This window comes from Spea bombifrons, chromosome 12 (assembly GCF_027358695.1).
Source record: "Spea bombifrons isolate aSpeBom1 chromosome 12, aSpeBom1.2.pri, whole genome shotgun sequence".
Lineage (NCBI taxonomy): Eukaryota > Metazoa > Chordata > Amphibia > Anura > Pelobatidae > Spea > Spea bombifrons.
In genome coordinates, this window is record NC_071098.1 from 30,961,350 (window position 1) to 30,987,934 (window position 26,585).

At 40.8% G+C, this 26,585-nt stretch overlaps 4 protein-coding genes across 4 annotated transcripts; 2 read left to right on the forward strand and 2 right to left on the reverse strand.

The window, feature by feature from the left end:
• The first annotated feature begins 2,620 nt into the window (after positions 1-2,620).
• Positions 2,621-4,016, forward strand: FAM187B (family with sequence similarity 187 member B). The gene is made up of 2 exons (XM_053451536.1): positions 2,621-3,441; positions 3,596-4,016. Exons 1-2 carry the CDS (start codon positions 2,621-2,623, stop codon positions 3,927-3,929), a joined length of 1,155 nt encoding a protein of 384 aa, XP_053307511.1. The 3' UTR covers positions 3,930-4,016.
• Positions 4,017-7,745: 3,729 nt separating this feature from the next.
• LOC128469965 (lens fiber membrane intrinsic protein-like) lies at positions 7,746-9,631 on the forward strand. Its single transcript, XM_053451777.1, has 5 exons — positions 7,746-7,779; positions 7,993-8,174; positions 8,537-8,674; positions 8,898-9,020; positions 9,390-9,631. Exons 1-5 carry the CDS (start codon positions 7,766-7,768, stop codon positions 9,494-9,496), a joined length of 564 nt encoding a protein of 187 aa, XP_053307752.1. The 5' UTR covers positions 7,746-7,765; the 3' UTR covers positions 9,497-9,631.
• A 928-nt stretch (positions 9,632-10,559) lies between these two features.
• On the reverse strand, positions 10,560-14,382 carry LIM2 (lens intrinsic membrane protein 2). The gene is made up of 5 exons (XM_053451778.1): positions 14,264-14,382; positions 13,101-13,306; positions 12,551-12,700; positions 11,939-12,073; positions 10,560-10,843 (listed from the first exon to the last, which is right to left on the reverse strand). Exons 2-5 carry the CDS (start codon positions 13,273-13,275, stop codon positions 10,782-10,784), a joined length of 522 nt encoding a protein of 173 aa, XP_053307753.1. The 5' UTR covers positions 13,276-13,306; positions 14,264-14,382; the 3' UTR covers positions 10,560-10,781.
• A 4,757-nt stretch (positions 14,383-19,139) lies between these two features.
• LOC128470466 (NLR family CARD domain-containing protein 3-like) lies at positions 19,140-25,724 on the reverse strand. Its single transcript, XM_053452359.1, has 8 exons — positions 25,631-25,724; positions 24,545-24,872; positions 24,089-24,181; positions 23,275-23,316; positions 21,160-22,960; positions 20,721-20,807; positions 20,267-20,434; positions 19,140-19,898 (listed from the first exon to the last, which is right to left on the reverse strand). Exons 2-8 carry the CDS (start codon positions 24,870-24,872, stop codon positions 19,583-19,585), a joined length of 2,835 nt encoding a protein of 944 aa, XP_053308334.1. The 5' UTR covers positions 25,631-25,724; the 3' UTR covers positions 19,140-19,582.
• Between the last annotated feature and the right edge of the window lie 861 nt (positions 25,725-26,585).

Genomic DNA, 26,585 nt, shown 5'->3' on the forward strand with positions numbered 1-26,585 from the left:
TCGATTTTCTTCATCGGGTTGCTTTTCATTTGGCCGTGCTCCATCTTAGAAGTCCGTTACGCCCGTGCTGGCGCCTATGGATGTCTTATGTACATGGGGGCGCTATCGTGTCTTATGGGTAAGGAGTTTTGAGGTTATATTGAAACAAAAAAAAAAGTTTGTCTTAATAAAGAAAGTCCACCTCTGGCCTGTTGGATAAACACTTCATGGAGATGCATTTGCCGGGTAGGTGACCCTCAACAAGCAGGCAGCCAAATGTCTGGAAGCCATTAAATAGATTGTAAGATCATTTAGAAACATAAATTGCAGGACTCTTGAGTCAGACGACCTGATGAGCTAAACAATCTTCTTCCTACAGTAATCCTAGGAATAGCCGCTATGGTTCAAGGACCAATTTTGCTTTCGGAGGTCTTAAATCAGGCGTACCCCCTGTATCGTTATTCCTGGTCCTACGCCGTGGGGTGGATTTCAGTTATTGCAGCTGCAGCTTCAGGTAATCCTCAATAACTCGTCAATAAGCAGGACTGTGGTAACACTTAGGGAAGGGTCTCCTTGTTTTTGTCCATGGTGGATGATACATGACAGCGTTGAGGCAGCTAATAGAAATGGCCGTGGTGTTTTGGGGTTATGTTTTGGGTTCTCAGGGACACACTTGAAGACCGTGTCTACCTAGTGGTGTGATATGATTCAATAAAGGGTCTCTGCAAAGCAAGCGTTTGGCTTAGGCGTGCCTGGGCCTTCACCCTACCATGGCCTGTTTGCCCATCATTGTCTTCTCCTCCGCCAACCAATCTGGTTTCTCTTTACAGCCGCTCTGAGTTTTTACATCAGCAGAGTGGAACCACCATCCCCGGCACCTGAAGGGGCAGATGAAACTGGAAACCGGACCAGCGTACGCCCAACGGGGCAAGTGGCCGTCCATTTCAATCGCATCTCTAAAGTATTTTCCCGTTGAGTTGCGTGATGTCCTCCCACAGATTCAGAAGACGAAGAAATGTTGTTCTGGAGTAAAAAAAAACCTTTGATGCAATAAAGTAACTTCAATGTAAATGAAGAAAAGATACATTGTATATAAAGTGAACAAACACACCAGCTGCAGAACATTTCACGGGATCGTAGGGTTTGTGAGACCAGGTCCAACCAGGGACCAACCAGGTCCCTGTCCTTCAGCATACACTTTTATACAGAAATCTGTACATTTATTATCATTTGTGTGGAATGAAATCTTCCGATTTTATTTCAATAAAATATATTTATTCACTAGCTGTCGTTGTTCAAAGATAAAATAGTCTAAAGAACCAAAAGAAAGAACTTTACGAGTTGCAGGTTTGATGTTGAGATTTTTGTAACAATTATGTAAAGAAGACACCGTAAGGTCACAACCTTCAGGCACAAAAAATCCCAATTTACAGATTTACTGCATCGTCCTGCGCAATCTCATAAAAAGAGAACATTAGAAATCAGTGGCCCCGAGGCTGGGGGCCAATCGGTACAGAACCATAGACACCTCGCCTGTGCCACCTCTAACAGAAGAGAGATACCCATTGTACAGCGCTACGGAATACGATGGCGCTATATAACACAATAATTAATAATAATTTGTAGGAAGAGACATTAAAAGGAAATAATGTATAATTTATTTATTAGAGGATCCGTACCGCATCCCCATTCACCATCACCGGCCATATATCTGCTGGGCTACCAAGAGGAGGACTCGTATCTCCACCGGGTCGGCTCCAGACGTTCTCTCGGGTTCTTCAACAGCCAGAAGATTGAAAGCCCACCAATGGAAATTAATTTACTGATTTCCAGGCAGGACACATGGGGGGCTCCATAGCTTAACAATCTCCTAATCATGAAGGGGCATCAATGGAACAATATATAGAAGAACAGAAAGACCCCAAAAGACCCTTGAAAATGCTGAATACCGTAAAACCTGCGTATTAAAATGGAGCAAATGGCCCCATATTCCATACAACCCAATCCCCCCCCCCCCCGGTATATCCAGCAGAGATATACAGACAGAAAATGCAATGCCGTCTTTTAGAAGAAATTGTTTCTGTTGGTTGCTATGGAGATTGCACCTATATATATATATAACCATATATGGAAACTCTCAGGGTGTCGGGGTGAAGGGGCAGTTTCTCTGGGTAACACAGTCTGGAGCCGATTCCTTCATTTGCTCCTCTGATTGAATTAGATTTAAACATCACGATTGCTGCATTTTCTCCCTGCGATATCACAGCTGGAAACCCTGCTTGAATACAGGTCATTTCTTCTCATATATTTGGGAAAATAAAGATGGTATTCATCTGGTAACTCTCTACATGGTAACATTCTAGAAAGCTTTGGATTCTATGACATCATCGATGGTAAAGATTGTAGAGTGACATGTATTATTCATGATATGATAGATGGTAACATTGAAGAGTGACATCATCGAGGGTAACATTCTAGAATGTTTGTGTTGTTTATGACATCATTGGCTATGTCTATAACTACCCAGGTAATTGAGAAACTGCTCACCAGACAAGCGAGAGGAGTCTAGGAGTTGGTCTGATTTTTTTCTGCGGTTCTTCTTTCGAGAAAGAAACAAGAAAACGAACTGTCGGGTGACACCATGATTCGGGTGTCACGCATCACGTTTGTGATGGGCTTGGTGCTTCTAGCACAAGCCACTATCTCACTTGGTGAGGAAGGGATCACTGTGGCCTGCGCTGCTTACAATCCCTGTAAAATAGCCGTTGCCTCCCATAATCCCATCACCCTAACCTGTGTGAACAGGCCCACGGACGCTTCCATTTATTGGCAGTATCGGGATTTGTCCAATCCCAGCGCTAAACCCGTTACCCTCGTCCAAGGTCAAGGTTCTATCTCCACCATCCCGACAAAGCTTCTGGAGCTGATGCAACGCCCGACGCTGATATCCGGCGATCTGAAGATTCTCTCCCCGGAGGTGAAGAACACCGGAGTCTACACCTGCAGAGCTCGAGGGGCGCTTCTAGCTCATTACACGCTAGATGTCCAGAATGCAGAAGACATTTACATTTCCCATGCAAGTCTGGGGCAGATGGTGCAACCGAATACCACTTTTGACCTTGGAGATAAGGGTTCGGGGGAAATGTTCACGGTTTGGGAGGAATGGCAGCCCTGTGACAGGTGCGGGGTTCAAGGAGAGAGGAAGAAGCTTGGGTTTTGCTACGCCAGGATCAACAGCAGCTTGGATCTGGAAGAGAAGGTTTGGCCGTGCGGCCTCCTGAGAGCCGTCTTCAAAGATCTTCCGTCCACTCACAAACCTGAACTCAGGATAGAGATGTGTGAAGACAGCTGCAAGGAACCAACATCTTCCAAAAATGAGGTTGAGCTTCTTCTTGTAGACAACTACTACACCAACCTCCACGGCGACGCATTACTTAAATGCCCCACGGCCTCCATTTACAGGTAAGAATCTACATCTCATTATGAAGCCCCAATGCTGTATAGAGTAATAACCCCCCAGAGCTGTATACAGTAATAACCCCCCAGCATTGTATTGACTGGGAACTAAAATGGAATGAAGGATATTTATTTTCTCTTTCTATGCATTGCTTTGCAGACCTGTTTACTGGGAACGTGGAAATGTGATGATATCGCGTCTACAACAGCTCCGTGGCAGCGGCCCGTATATGTTGGATAACACCACCGGCGGGGGATCCTTGTTTATTCCAATTCTCAACCAATCAGATACCGGAATTTACAAATGTTTCGTGGACCACCGCCTCGCCGGGAGGTTTAACGTGATCTTCAACGAGATGCACTACAACCCAGAGGCCTTGTTTGACGACCCTATGGACAAAATGATGATTGGGGTCGTCTTAGGCTTAGTCTTCCTGGTTGTTCTAAGCATCGCCATAGCTTGCAGGAAAACTTGTAAAGGTACCATTCACTAAGTTACCGGAGTGAGTGTGTTCAGCCTCATGTCTATCTGTCATCACCTTTACGATTGTTACCAACTGGATATAAAAGATATGATTTTGGAGGCAAATGGAATGTGTCGTGTAATTATTACAGGCCGATATCTTTGCTCAACTTGGACGCTAAGATCTATGCAGGAGTCCTTGCTGAAAGGCTGAGTGTATTTCTTCCGCAATTGATCCATATGGACCAGGTGGGCTTTATTAAAGGTCGGTCATCTGCTAATCATATAAGGGCTTTAGCTGGTATTTTTGAGGAGAATTTGATAAAGAAGCTTCCCCAGCTGACCCTCTCATTAGATGCCGAGAAGGCATTTGACAGGGTCAGCTGGAGATTCATGGCCGAAGCATTGAGAGCATTCGGTCTTGAAGGGAGAATACACCAGGCAATTATGGCATTATACACTAAGCCGATGGGTAGAGTTGTAGGTCCAGGAATAAAATCAGATTGGTTTTCTTTTTCTAACGGCACACGCCAGGGATGTCCTCTCTCGCCTCTGCTTTATGTATTAGCTTTGGAACCATTGGCAAGAGATATTAGGGCAGATCAAGGGGTAGTTGGATGTGGAGAAGAGGGGACACAAAAGATAAAACTATATGCTGATGATGTTTTGTTAACAGTTAGAGACCCAATAACTTCAACAAAACATATTATGTCCTGGATTGACGAATATAGTTTTGTAGCGAATTATAAATTAAACATTAATAAATCAATAGCCCTCCCACACTATCTTGATATAACACAAAAACAGGAGATTGAGAAATTGGGTTTTGTTTGGGCCAAGGATGCCCTTACGTATTTGGGAATAATAATTAATACAACACCAAATACGTGGATGGGAATTAATCTTCTTCCCCTGATAAAGGATATGAATCTTTCCTTTAAAAAGTGGCAAGGATTGTTTATCTCCTGGTGGGGGAAAATAAATGCAGTAAAAGCATATATTCTCCCCAAGTACATATACATTTGTAGGATGATTCCCTATATGATTCCAAATAGTTGGATCGAATTAATCCAAAGACCAATAAACAGATTTATATGGGGAGCAAAAAAACCTAGGTTAAAACTACAGCTTATAGTTAAGGATAGAAAGCATGGGGGCTTAGGAGTCCCTCTCATTCAGGAATACGCACAGGCTGCTTTACTTGCCCAAGCCATACGGACACAAAACATTAATGCCGCACAAGAGACATGGTATAGAGGGGAATTACCAAGAAGATCTCAATGTAGAGACTTGCGGACTTTGTTCTGGACCTCCTCCAAGCAATCTATAGAAGTGGCCGATATGGGGACTAGCGTGGTTTTGAGACATTTATTAAGAAATTGGCATTGTGTGAAAAACAAACTTCGACTTGAAGATAAGTTGATAAATAGCCTTCCAGTCCTTATTATAGAAAACATGAATGAAAATCTAAATCTATCTAATTGGATACAGAGTGGTATTATCCTAATTGAGGACTTGATAGATGGAGATACTTTAAAGTCCTTTAATGAACTCCAAGCGGAATTTAATTTACCCACTGGTGAATGCTTTAGATATTTAAGAGTTAAGAGTTTTCTGACAAAAGCCCTAAACTGGAATCAGGGTCCGGCAGCTCAAATTCTTTTTAAACAACTGGTGGAAAGCTCCGACCATAGAAAATTATTAGCAAAAGCGCTAAAACTGATTAGGGCTTGTAAAAACGAATATATTTCTTTTGCACTAGCCAAGTGGGAGAAAGATTTAAATATTAAAGTAAATGATGAAGACTGGAATAGAGCTTTAAACTTAACTTATAAGTACATACACTGCCTAAACTTAAATGAGCTTCAATATAAGCTTATGAATAGATGGTATTTGGTCCCCACACTATTAACAAAAATGTTTCCTAACAATTTGCCAAACTGTTGGAGATGCGGAGCGGAAAAAGGAGACATGATGCATATTTGGTGGAATTGTTTGCCAATAAAAAGATTATGGTTAAAAGTCTCAAACAGATTAGTCAATAAATTTGGCCCGCATTGGAAGTTGACCCCAGAAAGAGCATTACTCCACTTAAATTTACCCAATCTCGTAACTAAAGACACCCAATTCCTACTGCATTTATTGACTGCAATAAAAATAGTAATAGCCAGAAGTTGGAGATCCTCCGAGGTAATAATATGGGCAAAGATAAAATCCCAATTAATTTACCAATGTCAGATGGAAAAGGGGATTTTGTCTCAAACAACATGGAGTAGCACAAAGTACGTAATATGGGAAAAGTGGCTAAAACTTCTTTCTGACGGAGAACTTGATGTTTAGACAATTTACTACTGAATGGAACCCTGTCCAGAGAAACTCGACACCATACATAGACAGAATATTCGATATCAATGGAATCCTTGTATGTTATATGTTATGTTTGTTTTTTTAAGGTCATTGCAATGTCATTTTTGTATTGTTAATTTGCGAAGTTACCGGAGTGAGTGTGTTCAGCCTCATGTCTATCTGTCATCACCTTTACGATTGTTACCAACTGGAAATAAAAGATATGATTTTGGAGGCAAATGGAATGTGTCGTGTAATTATTTTATCGGGGTTGATGTAGATGTTTTGATGTCCCTCAAAAGTATTGTCTACTCAGCATAAACGTTGTAATACAACGTCCCCCGTCGTTCAGCATACATTTTTATATTTACCCGTGACGTGTCTTCATAGTATGACCTTTGTAGTATTTACTGTGTGTGGAATGAAATCTCCCGATTTTACTCCAATAAAATATATTTATTCACTAGCTGTATTTGTTCATCTTTAGAGGTGATCGCTGTTTAAAGCTCAAATTTACCGGATTTAGTAAAAATAATTAAAAAAAAAAAACATTTTGAAACAGATTGCAGGTTTGATGGTGAAATTTTTGTAACAATGATGTAAAGAAGACACTGAAAGGTCAGGGCTTTCGTACGACTACTGTTTATACCTCTTTTTTTGAGAGATTTACTGCATTGTCTTACGCAATTTCCTATTGGTAGAAAAGAGGCTTTTTTTTTTTGTTACTGAGTGACGGTTGAATGTATAATGCAGAGCAAGAGGGACGCAAGACCAGGTGAAGAACCAGAGCCCCCCCGGCTGTGCTACCAGCATGGTAGGGTTTTACAAGAGGAGAGACTTGTTGTAAGTGACTTTGAGTAAACGGTGTGTGGTTTGATTGACCAAATACATCAGGAAATCTCCTTATAGGATCCATACCACATCCTCATTCGGCACCAGTGTCTATATATCTAGTGGGCTACCAAGAAGAGGACTCGTATCTCCATCGGGTCAGGTATCCCGATGGAGATATCCTCTTTCTTGCTGGCGCGTATGTTGGCACAGACTGGCCATAGGGTTTACGACATAATACCCCGGACCCCTCATTCTCCATAGGCTAGTAACAGTCACGCATCTCCCCAGTAGAGGGTTCCGAGTGTACAGAATCGTCCTCATGGGATTTGGAACCCTGCACACCGTTATGGTAACACTGTCACACTGACGCATAAGACGCATGAAGGTGTTGCGACAGGGTAAGCTGACCCAGGGGACAATGTCCAGATTGGGAGCCACTGTCCACTGTTAGCGTTTGACTCCTGAAAGCATATTACGGCCAAAGTAAAACGGGAACGTGGCTTCCCATAATCCTTCTTTCTCAAATCCTCTCTCAAGTCGCAATAATGACTTACAAGAAACAACTTCCCATTGTCGTAAGACTGTTGCACACACGCACGTAAAAAATATTTGTGGTTGGGATAAAAGCTTTTACACAACCAGCACACACATCAGTGTAAAGCTCAGCGCTCAGAAGGAACTCTAAACATGAATCGACCAAGGTATCGTAACTCGTTTTTTACTTAATCTTGAGTATCTTCCAATAGGACGCCTAGAGAAGATGTATCAGACGCTTAGGATTATGTATCATGTCACTAACTTCTTCCATACTATGTTTAGCATACATTAACAGTATGATGTGATAAAATTCCAGAAGGGAATCTTGCCAACCTTTTTGGAATAACACGCTTTTGGGGCTTTTTGGTTCTATACAGTAAAGAAGTGTCCTTCAGACTAAGAGTGGTGTTGACCTCCCTGGTGAGCCTCAGCAACCTGTTTCTTCTCATCGCCTTGGTGTCCGACCAGTGGATCTTCGGAAATAAAAGAAATGGGATCCTTTATCTTGGCATATGGAGATTTTGTGGTGCTGCGATATGTTTAGCAGAGCCAAATGGATGTGAGTGGTAACCCTAGTCAATAATTCAGAACCAATCTTCACCAGAGAACAGGAGCTCGTTCCATTCTTCTATCACTTGACCCTTTAGGACTCATCCCGGTCCATATAATGATCTCGTCCAACTATTGCAGACATTTTTTCAGCAATTTATATGCTATTATAATATATATAACTAGATGTCAAAAGTTTGGGGTCACTTAGAAATATATTTTTTATTGAAATTTGGTCAATTTAAATAACATGAAACAGATCAGAAACATTTGGTTCTTTAAGAGGGACTGGTTAAATTTAGCAAGGGCAAATGGGAGGTATGCTATTGTCTATAGATCATCCTTTAATCCTCACTTTGCTTTTCTGATTAGACTACATCAAGGCCGTTTTCATTGTTTGCTTCATCATCTCCTTCTTGGTAAATGTGGTTGCCGTGCTGCACTTCATCTATGACTTTTCTACTATTACCAACTTCAAGAAGAGTCTCGGCCAAGTAATGCTGGTCATGGGTGAGTACGAGGCCGAGTTTAACTTTTTGCTCAAGCTTTACTGAAGTGAAACACCCGGTAATACTATGGAACGTGTAGTCTTCTCCATCCAAGGGTGATAATTTAATAGCTACGGTGTGAGGAGGAAAGGGTAAAGTGGCTGTGACTTAGCAATGAGGTGTATAGGTCTAGAGAAGAGGTTGGTGTCCTAAAACGTAATTTTTTTCGTATTTCCTCTCTGCAGCATTTTTCGAGGCTACCGGGATGATCAACGCGAGCATTTTTTTCATTCTCTCCCCGTTTTATGAAAGCTTGGCTTATGCGTATTTCATGGGATGGATCGCCGTTGCCATGGCACTCGCCGCCGGTATGTATTTTTTTTAATCTTAAGTCATTTATACAGCAAGATGTAGTCACAAGAACCCAGAAATCCTTTTTCTTAAACCTAAGTCTCTGAGGTCTTATTGGACCGTACATCCATGCATGTCAGCCAAGGGATAGGTCTGACCATGTTTAAAGTAGGAAGCACGGAAGATACAATTCAGATCTAACCAGTCTGCCCATGATAATGGAATAAGCTCAGCAGATGACTTGTTGTACGGCTGTCACCTATAGAATAACGTCTGTGATCCACCACCACCATGGCTCAGCTTCCAACTGATGATGTCCCTCAACACTCTTCGAGAAGCCCAGGTTTGATGCTCTTTCCTAACTATCCCTCCTGTTCTTTCCTTAGGTATTGTGAGCTATTGGCACGCCACAGTTGAACCAGAAATAGAAGAACCACCAACTATAAAAGATGCCACCGGGGAAAGCCCTCCACCCTACTCTGTTATGCCTTAAGTTCACAGCCTGGAGATCAAACGCCTTTTCTCCTATAAGACCCAACATTTCTAAACATCTTGGACTGCAAAGGACTACACAACCAATATTGTTCTGCAATAATAATCAAGACATTTTATTGTTTGCCATATTTTTTAAAATTGTAAGGTTTTTAATTATTGATGCGTAATTTGTGTCCGGCTCATGGAGTGCAGACCCATCCATCCGTTATGAATCTTCTGACCCAGATCTTACTGCTCAGATCAAGCATATTAAGCAGGGTTATCTCGAGTCTTCCATGGGGAAAAAAACACGGTGAGATGAAATGCCTCCATATGGGTTTTACATGAACATGAAGCTGTTTCTAACGTTGTATGAAGACCACGTAGAAGTGGATCGGTTATAGGCTGTTAAATGTAACCAGAGCCCAGAACATTAACCCATACATTGCCGTCTGCCTGTCTCGGCTATTTGGAAAGCAGTCTTAATGGCCAGTTTCAGAGACTAATTTCTAAATAACGTCTTCCGCCGTTCCCGATTAACACCTTGTAAGAAAAAAAGCAATTATATTACCCAAAAGGAAAAACAGGCCACAAGAATATTACCGAGTGTCTTAAGATTCCATAGCTGTGACTGCGTGGGGTAAACAAACACAACACCCCCTTAAAATGATATAAATAAACTGTGATCTGTTTTTCCTTCTATAGTCTTTATACCCCCCCTCCCCGTGGTGTTGACCTATCACGGTGTCTTATTTTTAATAGATCATTTACAATGGGGACTGGTAATCTGTGTTTCCGAGTGAAATTATGTAATGTTGCCAAATCCAAGCCGAGTTTAACCATTAAAATGTTAATATTGTGTCTGATTTTAAAAAATTAATCATAATTGAGAGCCCAAATTAAAGCAAAAGAAGCTTTAAGTAGCACACAGCACCAAGACTCCAAACAAGAATGTGTTATTTCATCATTCAGTAGCATTCGTTATTAATTATTCATTTACACTTGCCCGTTAACGCTACATCATGCTCGGGTTATATCAAGGAACAACTGAAGCCGTGTTGGATCAGAGCGATAGCTCCTTGTTAATAAAAGTGAAGCGGTTTATAGGAATCGATTTCAATCAGTTGCTTGGTTGTTCAAACTTTTCATCCAATGTTCATGATTAAGGGTCACCTTACTGCCGAAGGGCCAAACTAAAAAGTATAATGAAGGGTCGATACGAGCTGCCACTTTCCTGTTCTTTTTTTCTTGATTGAGACATTTTTTGGTGTTTTTTTTTTGTCTTTGTCCATGATCTTGGTGAATTAACGCGGTCCAGACACTCGCCGGCACTCGTGCATTCTGTAAGCGCACATGTAAAAAATCCCTGCGGACACGGGAACGGGGGGTATGATCAGAAAAACCACAGGGAGGGGAAAGGGGTAAAGAAATAAAATACAAATATTTTCAACAATTTATCCTCGTCAAAAAAAATATATAAAAAAATTAAATGAGCCCGGCTGTGTATTTTAATTCATATTTATATTATATAAATGATATTTATATTTAATTTCAGAATTGATCTGAATACTTCCGAGGGCAGAGGAAGAAATTAAAACCGCTGAGTTATCCAGCACATCACGGGTTTAAAATATTTTTATGCAACATATATGGTTTAAAAACCCCTTAATGACAAAGGCCGTACATGTACGGGCTCAAAATGCATTGTTTTCAATGGGTTTAGGGACCGCCCATTGTCCTTAAGGGGTTAAGAAAAGCAACCATTATGTCAACCAGCATTTAACGTCCGTGTTCTGTGCTTAGAACATAATGTCTCTGGTTCGCAAGATCTCTGCTGGTTTAACCCCTTAAGGACAATGGGCGGTCCCTAAACCCATTGAAAACAATGCATTTTGAGCCCGTACATGTACGGCGTTTGTCATTAAGGGGTTAAAGCCAAAAGAATGGATTACAGAGCTAAATCCTTTACGTTACTTTGCTCGGCAAAGACAGATTTTTAGCTAGATTTGGACATATTCCCTCCATCGCTGTTTGTTCGAAGCTCTAGAAACTTCAGCCAGGCAGCGTGCCCGGTGGTGTCAATTTCTCACTGGCTTCAGATGAAGCTCACCATAGATCTGAGGCTAAATTCAGCAGGGACCGAGCTTCGGGGTCTGTAGCTTGTGATATCTTTTATTGGGCTGACACAGAAAAAGATGTAACGTTCCATAAGCTTTGGGAACCTCAATGGTTCCTCCATTCATATGGCTTCAATTATATTTTCTATGTTGGTCCAATAAGTGGTATCGTCTTTAACTAAAGACGCCGTCTCTTCTGGTCTAGATTTAGTAAATGTCCAAATATGTATTTGCTTGTATCCATATTATTAACTTGGAAGAGGAACTGGGGCTTATAAATTACCCCCCCCACCACATTAAAGGGAATTTTTGAGCGTTCCAAAGAAATGTGCATATATAATTACCTGCAAAGAAGGTCATAAGCAAAGCCACCCAACCCAAGATGTAGGACCAGGAGAATCGCCAGTCGCCAAAGCGCTTTCCCAGGAAATTAACCGTTACTCCAGTGTAGATAGCCATGGCTAGCAGAATAAACAGGGCTGGGGATGGAAAAAGATAAATAAGACAGGGAGGGAAACGGTAGATTGGGGGCATCCTGTAGAAAAAGTAACGACTTCAACAGATGAGCCACCATCGGAAGGGACAGGTTATCTCATGAGTTAGAAGGGTCTTGTACTAATGCATGCTACGGTGATATTTTGTCTTCTATTAGTGCGGTGATCTGTTGCAATTTCTGGAACCCAACATTACAGATACTTGGAAAAGTAAGACACAGTCGGTGGTCAATGGTAACCTTTGAAACCAAACCTCAAGTATTCCAAAATGGCGGACATTTTTATGCATAACTTTTTTTACTGGAAAGAAACGTCATTTTTCAGTAAATAGCCTTAAAAAAAAAAAAGCGCTGCAGAGGGGTGACACCTGGTACTGTTGAAGACGGACTTTGGGAAGCGTTGACAGGTTGAGAAGCTGTTGTGCGTTGCTATATGAGTTGTGTTACTGTTTAGGATACATACTTGAAATAAAGAACATTATCCCAGCTGCGAAGGATCTGTTAAATCGTTGGAAAGTGGAAAAGTGGGCAAAAGAGAGGATTCCAGCGATGATGCCAGCAAAGCAGGATAAGGTGGACAGGATCATGAAGGCCCGCGTGGCGTTCCAGTAAGCTGCAAGATATTTTAAAATACTATAGGTAAAGACACCTAACTCTGTAACTAAGGTCATGAAGGAACCATGACATGGAGAATAGCCTAACCGGTCTCTATATAAAAAAGTTAACTTGTGATATCTTAAGTGGCATGAGACTGAGACCAAGTTTCCCCTCATCTGCCCCCAGGCCTACAAATTTAGAAGCTACCACTAAAGTATTTTTGAGTAGACCTCATCGTCAATTACTTAATGTACATTATTTTAAATAAAAAAAAAGAAAATGTTTCTTGGCCGATTTCAGCATCAACCTTTTCTTGTAAGAACGGTATGGACATTCTGAGGTCCACAAGCACCTGGCTAGTTGGGTAAGATACTGGCCGGTACACCAAGATGGGTTGGTTGAGAAGGTTCATGTACCAATGCTTTCGGTCTGCATGTAGCATTTTCCGGTCACGCAGTATCTCCAAAGGCCCTGGTGAGCAAAGGCCCCCGACAATCGATACTGCATCCAGTAGTCGGTTGCGGTTGACACGACCAACAATATGTTGCCCACGCAGGCACAGAAGAGGCCTCCTCCCATGAAACTGTACATCTCGACAGTAAGTGAGGATCAAGTATGGTGCCTGGAGACGAGAGGAGAAAAGACCTGAGCGATGCATGACAGATTAAGCCCACATACACCAAAAACTGGCCAAAAACTCTTAAATTTAGTAGTCAACTAAATTAATTTAAACTGTTAACGAGTCCACCTTTATTTGAGGACCAGCTAAGCCCTAAGGCTCAATAAACTGGAGTGTTTCAGCTTCATCTATAGTCACTCCAAGCATATATTTAATTTTTAAGACATGGGTAGAGGGTGACCCACCGCATATGGTCTCCAAAAACTATTTTAATGGACACTGGGGTTCAAGTCAATTAGTACAAATTGAATACGTAATTTTGCAAACAATGAATTACAAAAATACTCCCTGTTTAATACATCAATAAGCAAAATATTTTACATGATTTAAATGTAGGATTTTATTTTACGAAATCCTTTTATTATTATACATGCTGAAAATTTGACTTTTTTTTTCTTTTTTGAACCAAAAAATATTGTTTTTTTTAATTATGACAAAAGGCGGCAAATATTTTTAGCATTTCTATTTATAGATCTAAAACTATAGCCCAAAACATTCAAAGCAGGCCTACATGCTATTAATCTTAAAATGTATTTAATCTTAAATTGTCTGTAAAAGTTGTTTCCAAATATATATCTTTTTTTTTTAATATAAAAAAAAATAATGCAAAATAAAAAAAAGACCATAGAACATCACAATTTTTACTTTTAGGTATATTTGAATTTTAAGCTATGGAAGCTTCCCAATATATTTGTACGTAATAAAAAATACTTCTAGAATGAAATCATTTGAGTAATAATTTGCGAAACAGAATTTTCATTCCCTGTTGGTTCTAATTGAATCAAATATCATTTTGGACATTTTTTTTTTTTAAATTATCTGTTTATTTTCTGGAATTTTTTTACCAAAGGTTACCATGTATAGTCAAACCTGTCCTATCTAGTTTATGAAGTCAGTTACCTGTTGTTAGGTGTCCAAGCTAGAGGTGAGCTGCCAGATGTGTCTTCTACACCGCGCAATTCCGAAAAAGACCCACACTAGGCTGCTTTCCAAAACCCCCATTCGATGCTCATACCCCCTGCTCCTCGATTTGGATGGTTTCTGTTGACGCAGGTAAAATCCTTTTTTTTCGCTCAGCATACCCCCCCCCCCAGTTGATAGATCTCCCTTTCACTCTCCAACCACCAGCAGAAGCTCCGAGCTGGTTGGGTTTGTCATAAAGCTATGTGCTTAGCTGGCACTCTCTGCCTGTGAATGGATCTGATGAGGGCGACAGTTTTTTTTTTTTCTAGAGAACAAGGCCTTTTTGAACAATAACGTCCCGCGTTAACCATTTTTATACTAAACCTTTTTTTAAACCATGGTTTGCACATGATATAGAGGAGGTCCCTAGGAACGGCCTGAAACAGGGGAAGCCGTTCCACTTATCTTCTTATCTTGCCCCACATTCAACCATATATGTATGTCTTAGTCCATATATAACCTACAGAAGAGAAAAACGCCCCCTATGAGGCCACTAAAAACAGACGGCACGTCAAACGTGTTTATTAAACATTTATTTTAACAGGTACCATAGCAACAGGGCATATTCTTAAAAAAAAAACAAATACACCTCAAAGGTGAATAAACATTTAAACCATTCCTAATAGGAATTTTTACGGCATTTCTGTGTGCTCCACGTCAAAAAAAATAAAGAAATTCCCCTTTTTTCACTAAATAGCAAATTATTTTGGGATAATACAGTCCCTATGCTGTGGACACATACATCAGTAATGGTTAAAAAATGCTTTTAAATCAAACATTTACACGCTGCGGCACGTACAGTATCATATTATTTTGAGGGTATATGTGCTAGCGAATTATGCCAGGATGATGTGTTAGTGACATCACTGAAATTTTTAATAGCCGATGCACTTTAAGATATTATTTTTAAACACAATTCAACAATTTTTTCTCAGAGTTTTCCTCTGCTTTAACTTTTCCCAAACTTCAACCAATTTAAACGTTCCAAAGAAATGCGAATGAATGAAAAAAAAAAACATTAGGACAAAAGCTTCAGAAGAATCTTAGATGTTATTTCTAATGTTCTCCTTGTTAAATTTTAACTTGCATTAATATTACGTATTATACAAGCCACATAAATATGCCACGGTAACTATTGGCTACTGGTTCCCATACGATCACAGCAAACAATGTGTAACGGAATTCTTAGGAAACTGCGATTTGGCAGAACGTGTTTAGAATATGAAGCTTGTGAATGAAGTGTCAATATGACCTCAACAAAAATTTAACACGGGAACCCCAATAGTTACAACAGGTTTAGCTTTATATTAGGAGCATTAAGTAACTCATTCAATCGCACAGAAATGTTGTGCAAAGACAGGAAACTTTGCAGGGTTACAAAACATTCTTTGGTGAATTTAACCACTAGTGTCATCTACCAACTCGAGTACAATTGCCTTGTTTTCCTCAACGTCAACTGAGAAGACCAACGTGTACAGATCCCTTTCTCCAGCATCTTCATTTGATTTAACCGGCTGCGAGGGATTCACTGGTTGTGTTTCAGGAAGAATGGCTGCGGAAGGAACACAAGAAGATGAAGCACACTCTTTTTCTTCAAGAGGAATGGTAACATCAGATATCTCAACATCTACCTGCTCAGCTGTGGACGATATACTTTGGTCTTTACCAGAAACCAGATCGGACACATAACCTTGCATGAACTTATCAAAAGCATCGTCTTGGGATTTGCCTGGTTCTTCCTTATCTTCTTTTTCCTCATTTGGTACCTCGGCAAGGGTAGGTTTCTGATGATCATTGGTTTCACATAGACTGGGATTTTGGGTTGACTCCCTTACGTCAGACATCTTGCAATCGCTTGCAAGTGAAGCATGCAAAGACGAGCTAGCATGTTGTCCGGCAGGGCTGTTAGCAGTTTTATCTTCCAAATATTCAGTCTCCCAATCTTCATCTCCCCCGTTTTTTTCCCCATCAGCTTGGTTGTCCAGTTTTATATCGCTGCCTGCTTGAAATCTGGTTTGCGTACTTGTGGCTCCAGACCATACTGAGGAACTGTCCTGTTGGTTTCTCTGTTTCCAAGTATCTCCACTGTCTCCTCCTTGGTCTCTTCCCCCAGACCAACGGCCACGTTTAGAATACTGCCCTCTGGCGGGGGATCTTTCAGGGCTTCTGAAGCCCCTTTTATCAGGAAAAAAATCAGTGTTTCGTGATCTGTCTCCAAATTTCCATTCTCTATCTTGACTTCTGGAGCTATTTTGCCAGGGACGACCAGAAGAGTTCCCTCTTCCTCTTCCTGGGGGTCGGTTAAAATCTCTCTGTTGTCTCCCAGACCAGCTGTCTTCCTTCTGGTTATCTCCAAACCTCCCAAAACTACTCTGCGGTGAAGCCCTACTTTGTTCACTTTCCAAAGAATTGAAGCTCTTTGCATATCCTTCATTAGATTTTTTAGGCCAGTTGCTAACATCTGGCTGGAAGTTGGGGGCACCTGCTTGCGCACAGGTCATTCCGCTAGAATTCCACACCACCCCACTTTGGGGTGAGCTGCTTGCAAATGCGTTCTTGTGAGGGCCTGCAGGGGCATTGCTCATACAGGGCATGTAACTTGTGTTGTTGGGTAGGTATGTTTGAATGCCCTGTTGGTTAGCACAAGTAAGGTAACCAGGCTGATTTGAACAAGGGACAGAGCCGTGGTTCATGCATGATCCATAAGGTGGAACACCCATTTGAGTACAAGGACACGGTTGACACATACTCGGCATATACTGAGGGCTGTAGACAGGAACCTGAGGCGGCATCCTATAGGCTCCTATAAGAGCATTATTAAGCAGGTAAGACAGGGCATCCAAGCGAATCGGGACAGTCACCCCGGAGAGAGCGGAGCCTGAGCGACCAATAGCAGCAGGCTGGAGCTCCAGAGACCCGATAGTAGGAGACGCTTGACTATACTTCTCCGAAGAGTGAGATGACCTTTGATGAGATGACCCTGGAGTAGTTGATCTTGAAGAAACGTGGTGCGCTTTCCTTTCTTGAGGTCTGGAGGCATCTGGGGCTGCGTTGCCATTACGAGTTTCAGCGCAATCGCTTTCCTTGTAAGCTCCATCTTGGGATAAAGACATCTCTTCCACCTCGGAAATCCTTTAACGCAAACGATATTATAATTATTTATTTTCACTCAAATATCCATTTATTTAAAGAATATTTATCATAACTATATTGATGCCACAGAGGAACAATTCACTTATAAAATTTAAATTGGTGCTGTAGATTCCTCCAAATTGAAATTTTTACTTGGTGTTTCGCACTAAAGCTGAGTACTGCATATACTAGTATGCGATATATACATTAAATGCGAATGTGATACACACAAGCTTATTATTAGGTTATATATTACAGCTGTACATATATTAATCTATACTTACATATATATATATATCTGTATCTATCTACCTATATTTCAATCGATCTATATACTGTAGAAAGCATTGATATCAAGCTGTATAGATCAGTATCAGATCTAGAGATTCAGGTCATTATGAGAATTATGGATACCATGCTGTATTAGTCAGTAGGGTCCATGCTGCATATATTTATAATATCCTATGCTGTATAGATTTATAATCTGTCAATATTCTATGTTGTATAGATCTGTAAGATGTAAACACCCCATACTGTATATATTTATAATTTGTAAATATTCTGTCATATAGATCTGTAAAATGTAAATACCCCATCCTGTATATATTTATAATCTGTAAATATTCCATGTCGTATTGCTCTATAAAATGTAAATACCCCCATACTGCATATTTATAACCTGTAAATATTCTATAGATCTATAAACTGTACATAACCCATGCTGTATAGATCTAAAATGTACATATCCCATGCTCTATAGGTCACTGCGTCGTATTTACATATCATTATGATATATATATATATATATATATCACTACGTCATGTATAGATCAGTATAAAATGTGCTGTTTCAATATGGCATTTATAAATGCCGGTTATTATGGGATGCATCGTCTCTTTGGTGAATGTATAGATTCTATGATGTATAATGTCACACCACGCACTTCTCTTCGACGGTTACAGACGGGCCGCTCTCCATATCGCTGGTCACGCGCTCTCCCGCCAGTTAAGTACCGCGCCTTCCTCTGATATCCTTCCGCCAATCAGGTACCGCGCCACTATATTCTTCCGCCAGTTGAAGCTCCCAGGCCCATCTGATATCCCCTACCTGTAGAGAGTGTATCATTCCGCGCCAGGAACTCTCTGTGTAAAGCTAGTCCCAAGGGGCAGTTACAGAACTGTGTTGTGGGGCCCATATTACCTCCATATAAAATATAAAACACCCAGTATGTGGAATTATAAAAAGATTGTATTTTTTTTTATCATAACGAAGGATTGATGAAAATTCCAATTACCTTAAAACTGAGATTATTACTTAAATTTAATAAGAGATAAATTTTCTTGAATTCTAATTAAAATTTGAAATCCTTCCGGGAATGTGAAAAAAATATGAATAATAATTAAAATAATACATAAATAATTATTATAATAATTTATTATTAGATTTGAGGATCGAATGGTGAAAAGCCACATAATTTAAAAAAAAAAAAAAAACGTAATAAAGTGCTATAATAATAATCATAATATAGTATTTAAACTTTGTGGACTAGATCAATTTGTAGGCCATTAATTTAACTATTAAAAAATGAATTGATTGGATTTTATGCAAACACTCCAAAAAAAAAATACACTAAAATATTTTCACGAAAAAAAACAAGATACTGGGTACACAGCAGCAAAATGTGATAACATATTTTAATTTATTTTTTAATTCAAAATATAATGTTGAAAGGGCTAGATGCATTGTCTAGTGGAAAGAATTTCCTGATATTTGGGATGTCTGATTTAACGAGAAATACCATTTTTTTTTTTATTTTGTGGAATCAGCAAAAGCAAAGTGCAGTAGAAGTAGTTGTTGCTTGTTTAGATACACATACGTATGTACAAGTATTACCCAGGGAGTGTATTTAATGTATTATTCTTATAAAAAGACATGTGGTCACTGAGGCTATTATTCAAAGGTCCATGGGCCGTCTCTGCAACAACTTATCTGGATGACTAAATCCCGTCAGTTGCCATAGCGATTTCTCCACACTTTCCATCTTGCCTCCAGGGGTCTTCTTTGTGAATATACCTCATTATGGCGTTATGAAAAGGGAGACGGCCATGATATGGTGCAGTGAGTCAAGGACTCATTAAAGAGTCTCCCAGGAGCTTGCTTATCTCATCCTTCAACTTCTCCTTCCTTTCTTCAAGATCCTGATTTGTCTCCCCGCTCTCCTCCTTGTTGAGTTCTTTGAAGACATTGCGCAGGGCATCTGCGTTTTTGGCCGAATCCATGAGCCGGGGGTCTTCTTTGAGGTCCTGCACCCAGTCTATGTAGGCTTGTAAAAGGCCCATGTCACCCAAAAAGGTGCTGAGGATCTTCAAAGTGGGTCGGAGCCTCTGCAATTCCCGCAACATCTTTTTTCCTTGCTCGCTTAGGTTGTTACCCACAATCCTTTAGGGTTAAACAGGATAGGTCAGTGAGTACACTAAAACGCTAACATAATGTGTACTTAAAGCTACTGTTTGATAACTTTGGTCTGCCGACCACCAAAGGTGCCAAGGACCTCTCAGGGTGGCCATCAGGATGATCCAAAGTGTGTAAACATGAGGAGATGTATATTTTTTAAAAACATGTTTGTGTGATTGAGCTTCAGCTCCTTTCTATACTATTGCCCATTGATTGTTCGTTATGTACGTCTTTATATAATGCCCTTGGGTGTATCATATTACCTATAATGCTTCTTTTTTCTCTTGAATGTGCTCTAGACTGTCTCTTCGACTCTGGAGTTACTGCTATTTACTTACTGCAGAGTTACTTACGTTATTACTTTTAACGTTGTGTTGTTTGTCAGACAGGGAAGTAAGTTGTCCAGACCACTATCCGTTATCCCCGTGATGTCCACGTAAAGCTCTTCCAGTGTCTGGTTGGAACTCAACGCTTCCCATAAATGTTGCGCTCCTTCTGAGCCAATGCTGTTACCGCACATCCTACAGAAACACAATCAAAACAAGGAAGCAGTGGGTTATTTCATATCATACCCCTATATCCCCTACCAAGACTGGATACAACCCCAAAATTATTGGGACTTAATGCTTTTGAGGTGGTCTCTAATGTTCCGTTTTATTGTAAAGTTAACAGCAATGAAAAAAAGGACAGACGCTCGGCTTATGAAAAAAAATAACCGCACTTAATATGCATCATTGGACGATCAGATGTCGGAGAGATCAACAAATACATTCTAATATGTTGACTTTGTATGATATAAAAACTCACAGTAAACATCTGACTTGGCAAGTAGGAGATTTCAGCACGTTGGCCTCCATGATGGCAGCCTCCTTATCCAGAGAGTTATAGCGGAGGCTAAAAGAGGGAGAATAAAGAAAAACAATGAAAAGGATTAACTTGTAAACTATTGCAGTTGACTTCTGGGTTACGAGTTACTCTAAAGTAGAAAGAAGAAAAAGATGAAGGTCTCATCTTACAGCAAGTCTTCTTTGGAGTTTTCTTTATAGAGTTTCAAGTGCCTGGAGCACTTCTTTTTAACTATTCTGAGAAGCCCATCTACATTCACATGTGACCTTTGTTACGTATATAAACAAGGTCGAAGAGCTAAACACAAGCAATTTGTGACAAAGTCAACAATCCAGTGCCAATGATTCACATTAATAAGTCCTTTTAACTACACTATGTGGATCACTCAACGGGTACTCACTGAAGTGTTTGACAGCGGTGGAGTAAAGGCTGTAGCCGCCTGAGTCCTTGCATGCCGATATTGGCATATCCAAGATTGAGCATTTTCAGTCTAGTGGTGGAGTGCTGAAGCACATAAGATAGGGTAGCACAGTCCGAAGGGTTTAGGGTCACCTTGAACAAATTGACCTCATCGATATCAGGTGCCACTTTTTCCACCACTGTACGTTGCTCTAATTCCCGTAGACAATGCAAGAGATTTAAGAGGCTTTGATTGACGGCGTATTGGATTTTTCCTTTAAACCAGTCGGCTACAGGATTTAATATGTCCTCACTCAAGGGTTCAACCAGACCTTGTAATTTCCCTTTTATCCTGTAGGAGAGAAGACCTGCGAAAAATCGTGAAAACATTTGCAAGTTCTCCCAATGGGCAGTCATGGTTTTCAGGGTGGAAGAGAGGAGTTGACTTGGCACCGGTTCTCTCGGACGCGTCCCCAAGCACCACAGGTCCAAGCACTGCAACAGCTCCTCAGGCGCAGAGGACATCGAAATCACACAATACAGAGCTGCAAAGTACTCTTGAAGAGTCATGTGGAAGAAGGAAAACATTTCTGTCTGCCCCAAACCGTCCACATGGACAAATACCCTGTGCAAAAATGAGTCCGGTAATTGCGAAGGATCAAACCCATATGTTTTGAGGTCTTCTCTGTAGAAAAGAATCCTATTGTTTAACAATGAATAATAAGCCATTTTCCCTAGTTGGTACAAAACATCTTTCATTTCGGCAAAGACCGGTGGACTGCAGAACGCAATGGGTTCCTGCTCCGAATTGCCTATCTTGGGTTCTATGTTCCTCATGTGGTGATGCATGATGGTACACAGGTAGGAACGATAGACTTCAGTCATGGTTTGAGGTGGTTGCTCGCTACAGTTGTCTGCTTCACCACCGGGGAAGTAATGACTGAGTGCTGTACAAATGATAAAGCAATAAAGCGGAATAAAGGATAATCCTGACAGAGTATCATTCTGTCTGATATACTGGAAGACTTCCTCCGATATTACTTTATCATTGAAAAACCTAGAGCAGAACTCTTTCACCTGCTTTTCTTCAAACCCAAGTATAACTACTTTTCGGTCAAAGTTCTCCAGAGGAGTGGAAGTATGGGGCCTGCTGGTCACTACAATAGTTGCCCTGGATAATAAAGTCCCTTTTAGGAGGCTATGAATAAGGTCTTTTATGAAGACCTGTTCCGTGATGCTATGGACGTGTTTCCCATCGTTGACTTGATGCTTGAATTCATCTAGACCATCTAGTATCACCAAAAGGTCCGTTGGGTCGTTGCATAGCTCCTCAGCCACATTCTGCAAATGTGCGTGGTACTGTTTGATGAGATCAAGAAAGCTGATTGGATACTCTATCAAATTGAGTTCGCGAAATGCAAAATGTATAACACAAGACACATTTCTACATGCCATTCCGATCGCCCATTCGTGCATCAACCTCCTCATGGCCAAGCTTTTTCCGATTCCAGCGATACCCGTTACCAGGACCTTACGTGGTTGCTGCAGATCTGGTTCCAGTGGCGAAACGATCTTCGTCAGACTTATTCTCTGATGCTTGTTGTGTTCGAAGATTCGAGCCCGACGATTGGCCAGCCCAAAGTACTCGTGCTGTGGTGGAGTTCCGGATGGTTCATCGTTAGTTATGAAGAGCTCGGTGTACCTGATTTCAAGCATCTCGCAGCAGGAGTATGAAGTTCCCAGGTTCCCTTGGACTTTAGAAGTTTGCTTCAGAAGAGATTGCTTGTGGTTCTGCAAAGAAGCTAAAGAAAAACAAAAAAAGGAATAATTTAACTTTTTTCCAAGAAAATCTTGAATTCTCTTCGTGGTCCTTACATATCCTCTATCTACATACCTATTATACTTAACACTGATTTTTTCTGGTCTATAACCAGTAGAAACTGTTACCCTCCTCCAAAAAAGACCACATTTTAACATTTTTTTAGAGTTTCTGGTCCATCACATACCATATATATATGAATTTTTTTTTGGCATAATTCCCACAGATTTGGATACAAGAACAGCCTCAAAACTGTAGAATTCTAGATCCCCTTTACACATCCTTTCACCAATTTACCTTTTAGGGGACACATTTTGATCGATGTACTTATAACTTTGCCTGCAAAAAAAAATACCTATCAGTACATTGGGAGGGGGACAATATAGAAAAAGAACACCTTTTTTTATGATATTTCTATAGCTTTAGAACATTTTTAATCAATGTATTTTCACCTTGTTATGCGTTTTATCTGTTTTATTGGTTGGCATTTTAGTTGAGACCTAACATTGCGATACTAAGTGGTTATCTGTTTGAGCTGCAATCGGGGCAACCAAAGGGTTCATAAAAATCCCCGGGCATGGATAAGTCCAAGGTACTTTCAGATACTGATAACGATGTCTAGAAGTGGCTGTTGGCCTAGCACGGACTATAGCTGTGCGCCAAGTATTGGTAACATAATTGGGAGGTTTTATGGAATTTTGGTATTTATGGGGGAACTATGAAGAGAAAAATTGTGTATTTTAGCTCGTTGGTGCCAGGATGCATATTTCCAATATTAGTTAAAATTACTAATAGGGGGGTTTACTTTTTTCTAGCCCAACGGGAGTTAAACGGCACCCCCCATTTAAACGCGCATAAGAGATATTCAAGGATTGCATCACGTCTATAAGTTCTAGAGAGGACATCTTGCTGTAGAACCCGCGACGGGTGGAGAAGGCACAAGCTCTTTGCCAAAAAATGTGAGTCCTTGTGCTAAATATAGAATATATTGTATGCCATGCAATAGTTACAGTATCATACAATGCTTGAGAATGGGCCGCCAACAAAGAAAACATACAAAATAAACGGCGGGGGATTTATTACAAGGATAGAAAACAGTGGAGCGTCTTACCTTGACATCCCATATCGTATCCACTTTTTTTCATCAACTTTGATTTGATTTTGGTCCAGCGCCAAGAGCCATTCTTATCACATTTCTCTTTTTCTGTAATGATATATTTTAAAACAAAAAACGGTTATTATGTTTTGGAAGCCTATGAAATCTGGAAATATTCTGAAAGTATGTTTCGATGTTTCATTATATGAAATGTTTATCTCCAGTCACAAATATAATATGACCTTAAAGGTCCGCTCCAGCCCCGTTATCATGCTTCCAGAGCATTGCTAGCATTCATTTGATAGGCTGCTACTGCTTCCGTTGGGTTTCAATGGCTATGCTACTGAGCATGTGCAGGAAGTGTACGTGAGTATGCTTCCTGGTTTCAGTAGAGGCAGTCGGGGGAGGAGCTAAATGTGACACAAGTATAAATAAAGCCTGCTCCTATTCGCTCGCAATAAAAGAACTTACCAATTGAACCGAGAGGCTGTTTGAAGTAGGATGGGAACGTATTCCTAAGCCACTTTTGTAACTCCAAGCTGTAATATTCCTGCACCTGCTGTAGGACGTGGACGAACGTTTTGCATATCTCTTCATCCTGAGTGACCACCTCAAGAAGGGATATCACCTGGTTGCTCTGCGGGCTGCATTTCAGGAGACTGTGATATTTCTCCTGGGGGAAAGCCCCAGCTTCGTACAGCCACCTCAGTACAACCACCGGGTTCTGTTCTATCCATTTGGCTAAATCCGACCGGCGGGACCGGACGCAAGCAAGACACCGGTCTGAATCCTGAGACATCTAAAAAGAATCCAAATCCATGAGTTGAAGTTCGAGATAATCCACATCCTACCTCCTTGCCCCCCAGGGCTGCCCCTGTTTTTGGGCCACATACAAAGTGTTTTGGGTGTTTTACTCGTAATTCGACGTAAAGCCACAAGCGGTTTCTGGGTAAGCAGTCTCCGGTAACCCATTGGCTAATTATTATTATTATTTATTGTTTTATATAGCGCCATCACATTCCGTAACGCTGTACGATGGCTAATGTATTTTAATCGCATGAGCGTTTGCCCAGGAGCCGCCTTAAAACAATAACAGGTAAGTTCTTAGGTACGATAAAGCTGGAAAGCTCTCTCCATGCCAAAAAATGTACATATATTTCAAGTGACGCGTATGTTATATATTATTTATTATTCATATTTTGAAATAAAGCTACATTGTATTGAAAAAGTCTACCAAAAGCCTAAAACCGCTTAAAACGGAAGCAGCTGCGGCCAACAAAACACGGACTTTTAGGATAACAGATTTGGATAAAGGATTTGTAACATAATTACAGCAAGATTCAAGTATAAGTCAGAGAGGGGATGTAAGACGAGACCAACGGCCGATTAAGGTTTGAGTCTTTACAGCAGGAGAAACAAGCGACTAGACGGGGGGCCGAATGGGGCCGATACGCCGGCCGGTTCTACGGCTCCTATAGGTCCATCAAACTTTCCAAGGTATCCCTGATTGCAGTTGGGTTCCCTGGCGTTCTGCTTTCCCCGAATAGTTTAACCTACCGTGTCCACGCGTTAATCTGGGCCGAATACCATCTCTACTTCCATATGGACTTCTTCTTAAGTTCGCACGTAGACTTGTGCTTGGCGACTTAATTATTAACTTAAAACCCACAAGGAAAATCAGACTGCACCCAGCGTGACTTTAACCTCTGGGAGCGCGTAATAAAGAAATAAACGCCATTCCCGTTTGGTTGATTGCGATCTTTTGACTGATCTCGGCTTATCTTCAGACCCAGCCGCGTTTCTGCCTCTAAAAGGGGTGGCTCTCGGCTCTCTGGGGTGGCTCTCGGCCAATGGCTACTTCAGTTCCTCCAACACTGATCCGAATCACAACAACCCTGTTATCTCCCATCACCCCCACCTTTTTATCTTCCCTTCTCGCGTATTGTGGCGAGCCTTTAGTTGTTTAGCGCAAGAGCCCATAATCTAAAAGGCTTAGATGTAGTAGAAGGAAGTTTTACTTTACTGAGAGGGTGGTGCCTAAGTGGAACGGCTTCTCAGCAGAATCGGTCCTGCTTACCCATTGTACGGCGCTACAGAATATGATGGTGCCATATAAAACAAAATAATACCCCTTGAATATATGTATTGTATTAAGCGCTGCGTGAATTGTTAGGGTAAAAGATAATAATAATGAATTAACCAGGAGACCGTGGTACAGACAGGATGCAGTTCTCAGTAACACCAGTAGGGGTCAGTAGTTTCCTTTCTATTTATCAATGTCATTATTCCACCTCGCTTCAGCTCAGCACAACAGGGAAGAAACATTTTTGCCGTGCAACACGTCATCTAACACCCCCTGTTTTTTTCACACGCCCGTATTTTTTCCACACGCCCCGTTTAAGACTATACCTTTAGCCTGCTTTATGACTTTGCATGTATGCAGCTTTTACCCAAGAATCCATCTGAGAAAGAGACCTATGAGGTTTCTCAGTTTTCTCTGGGGCTAATACAG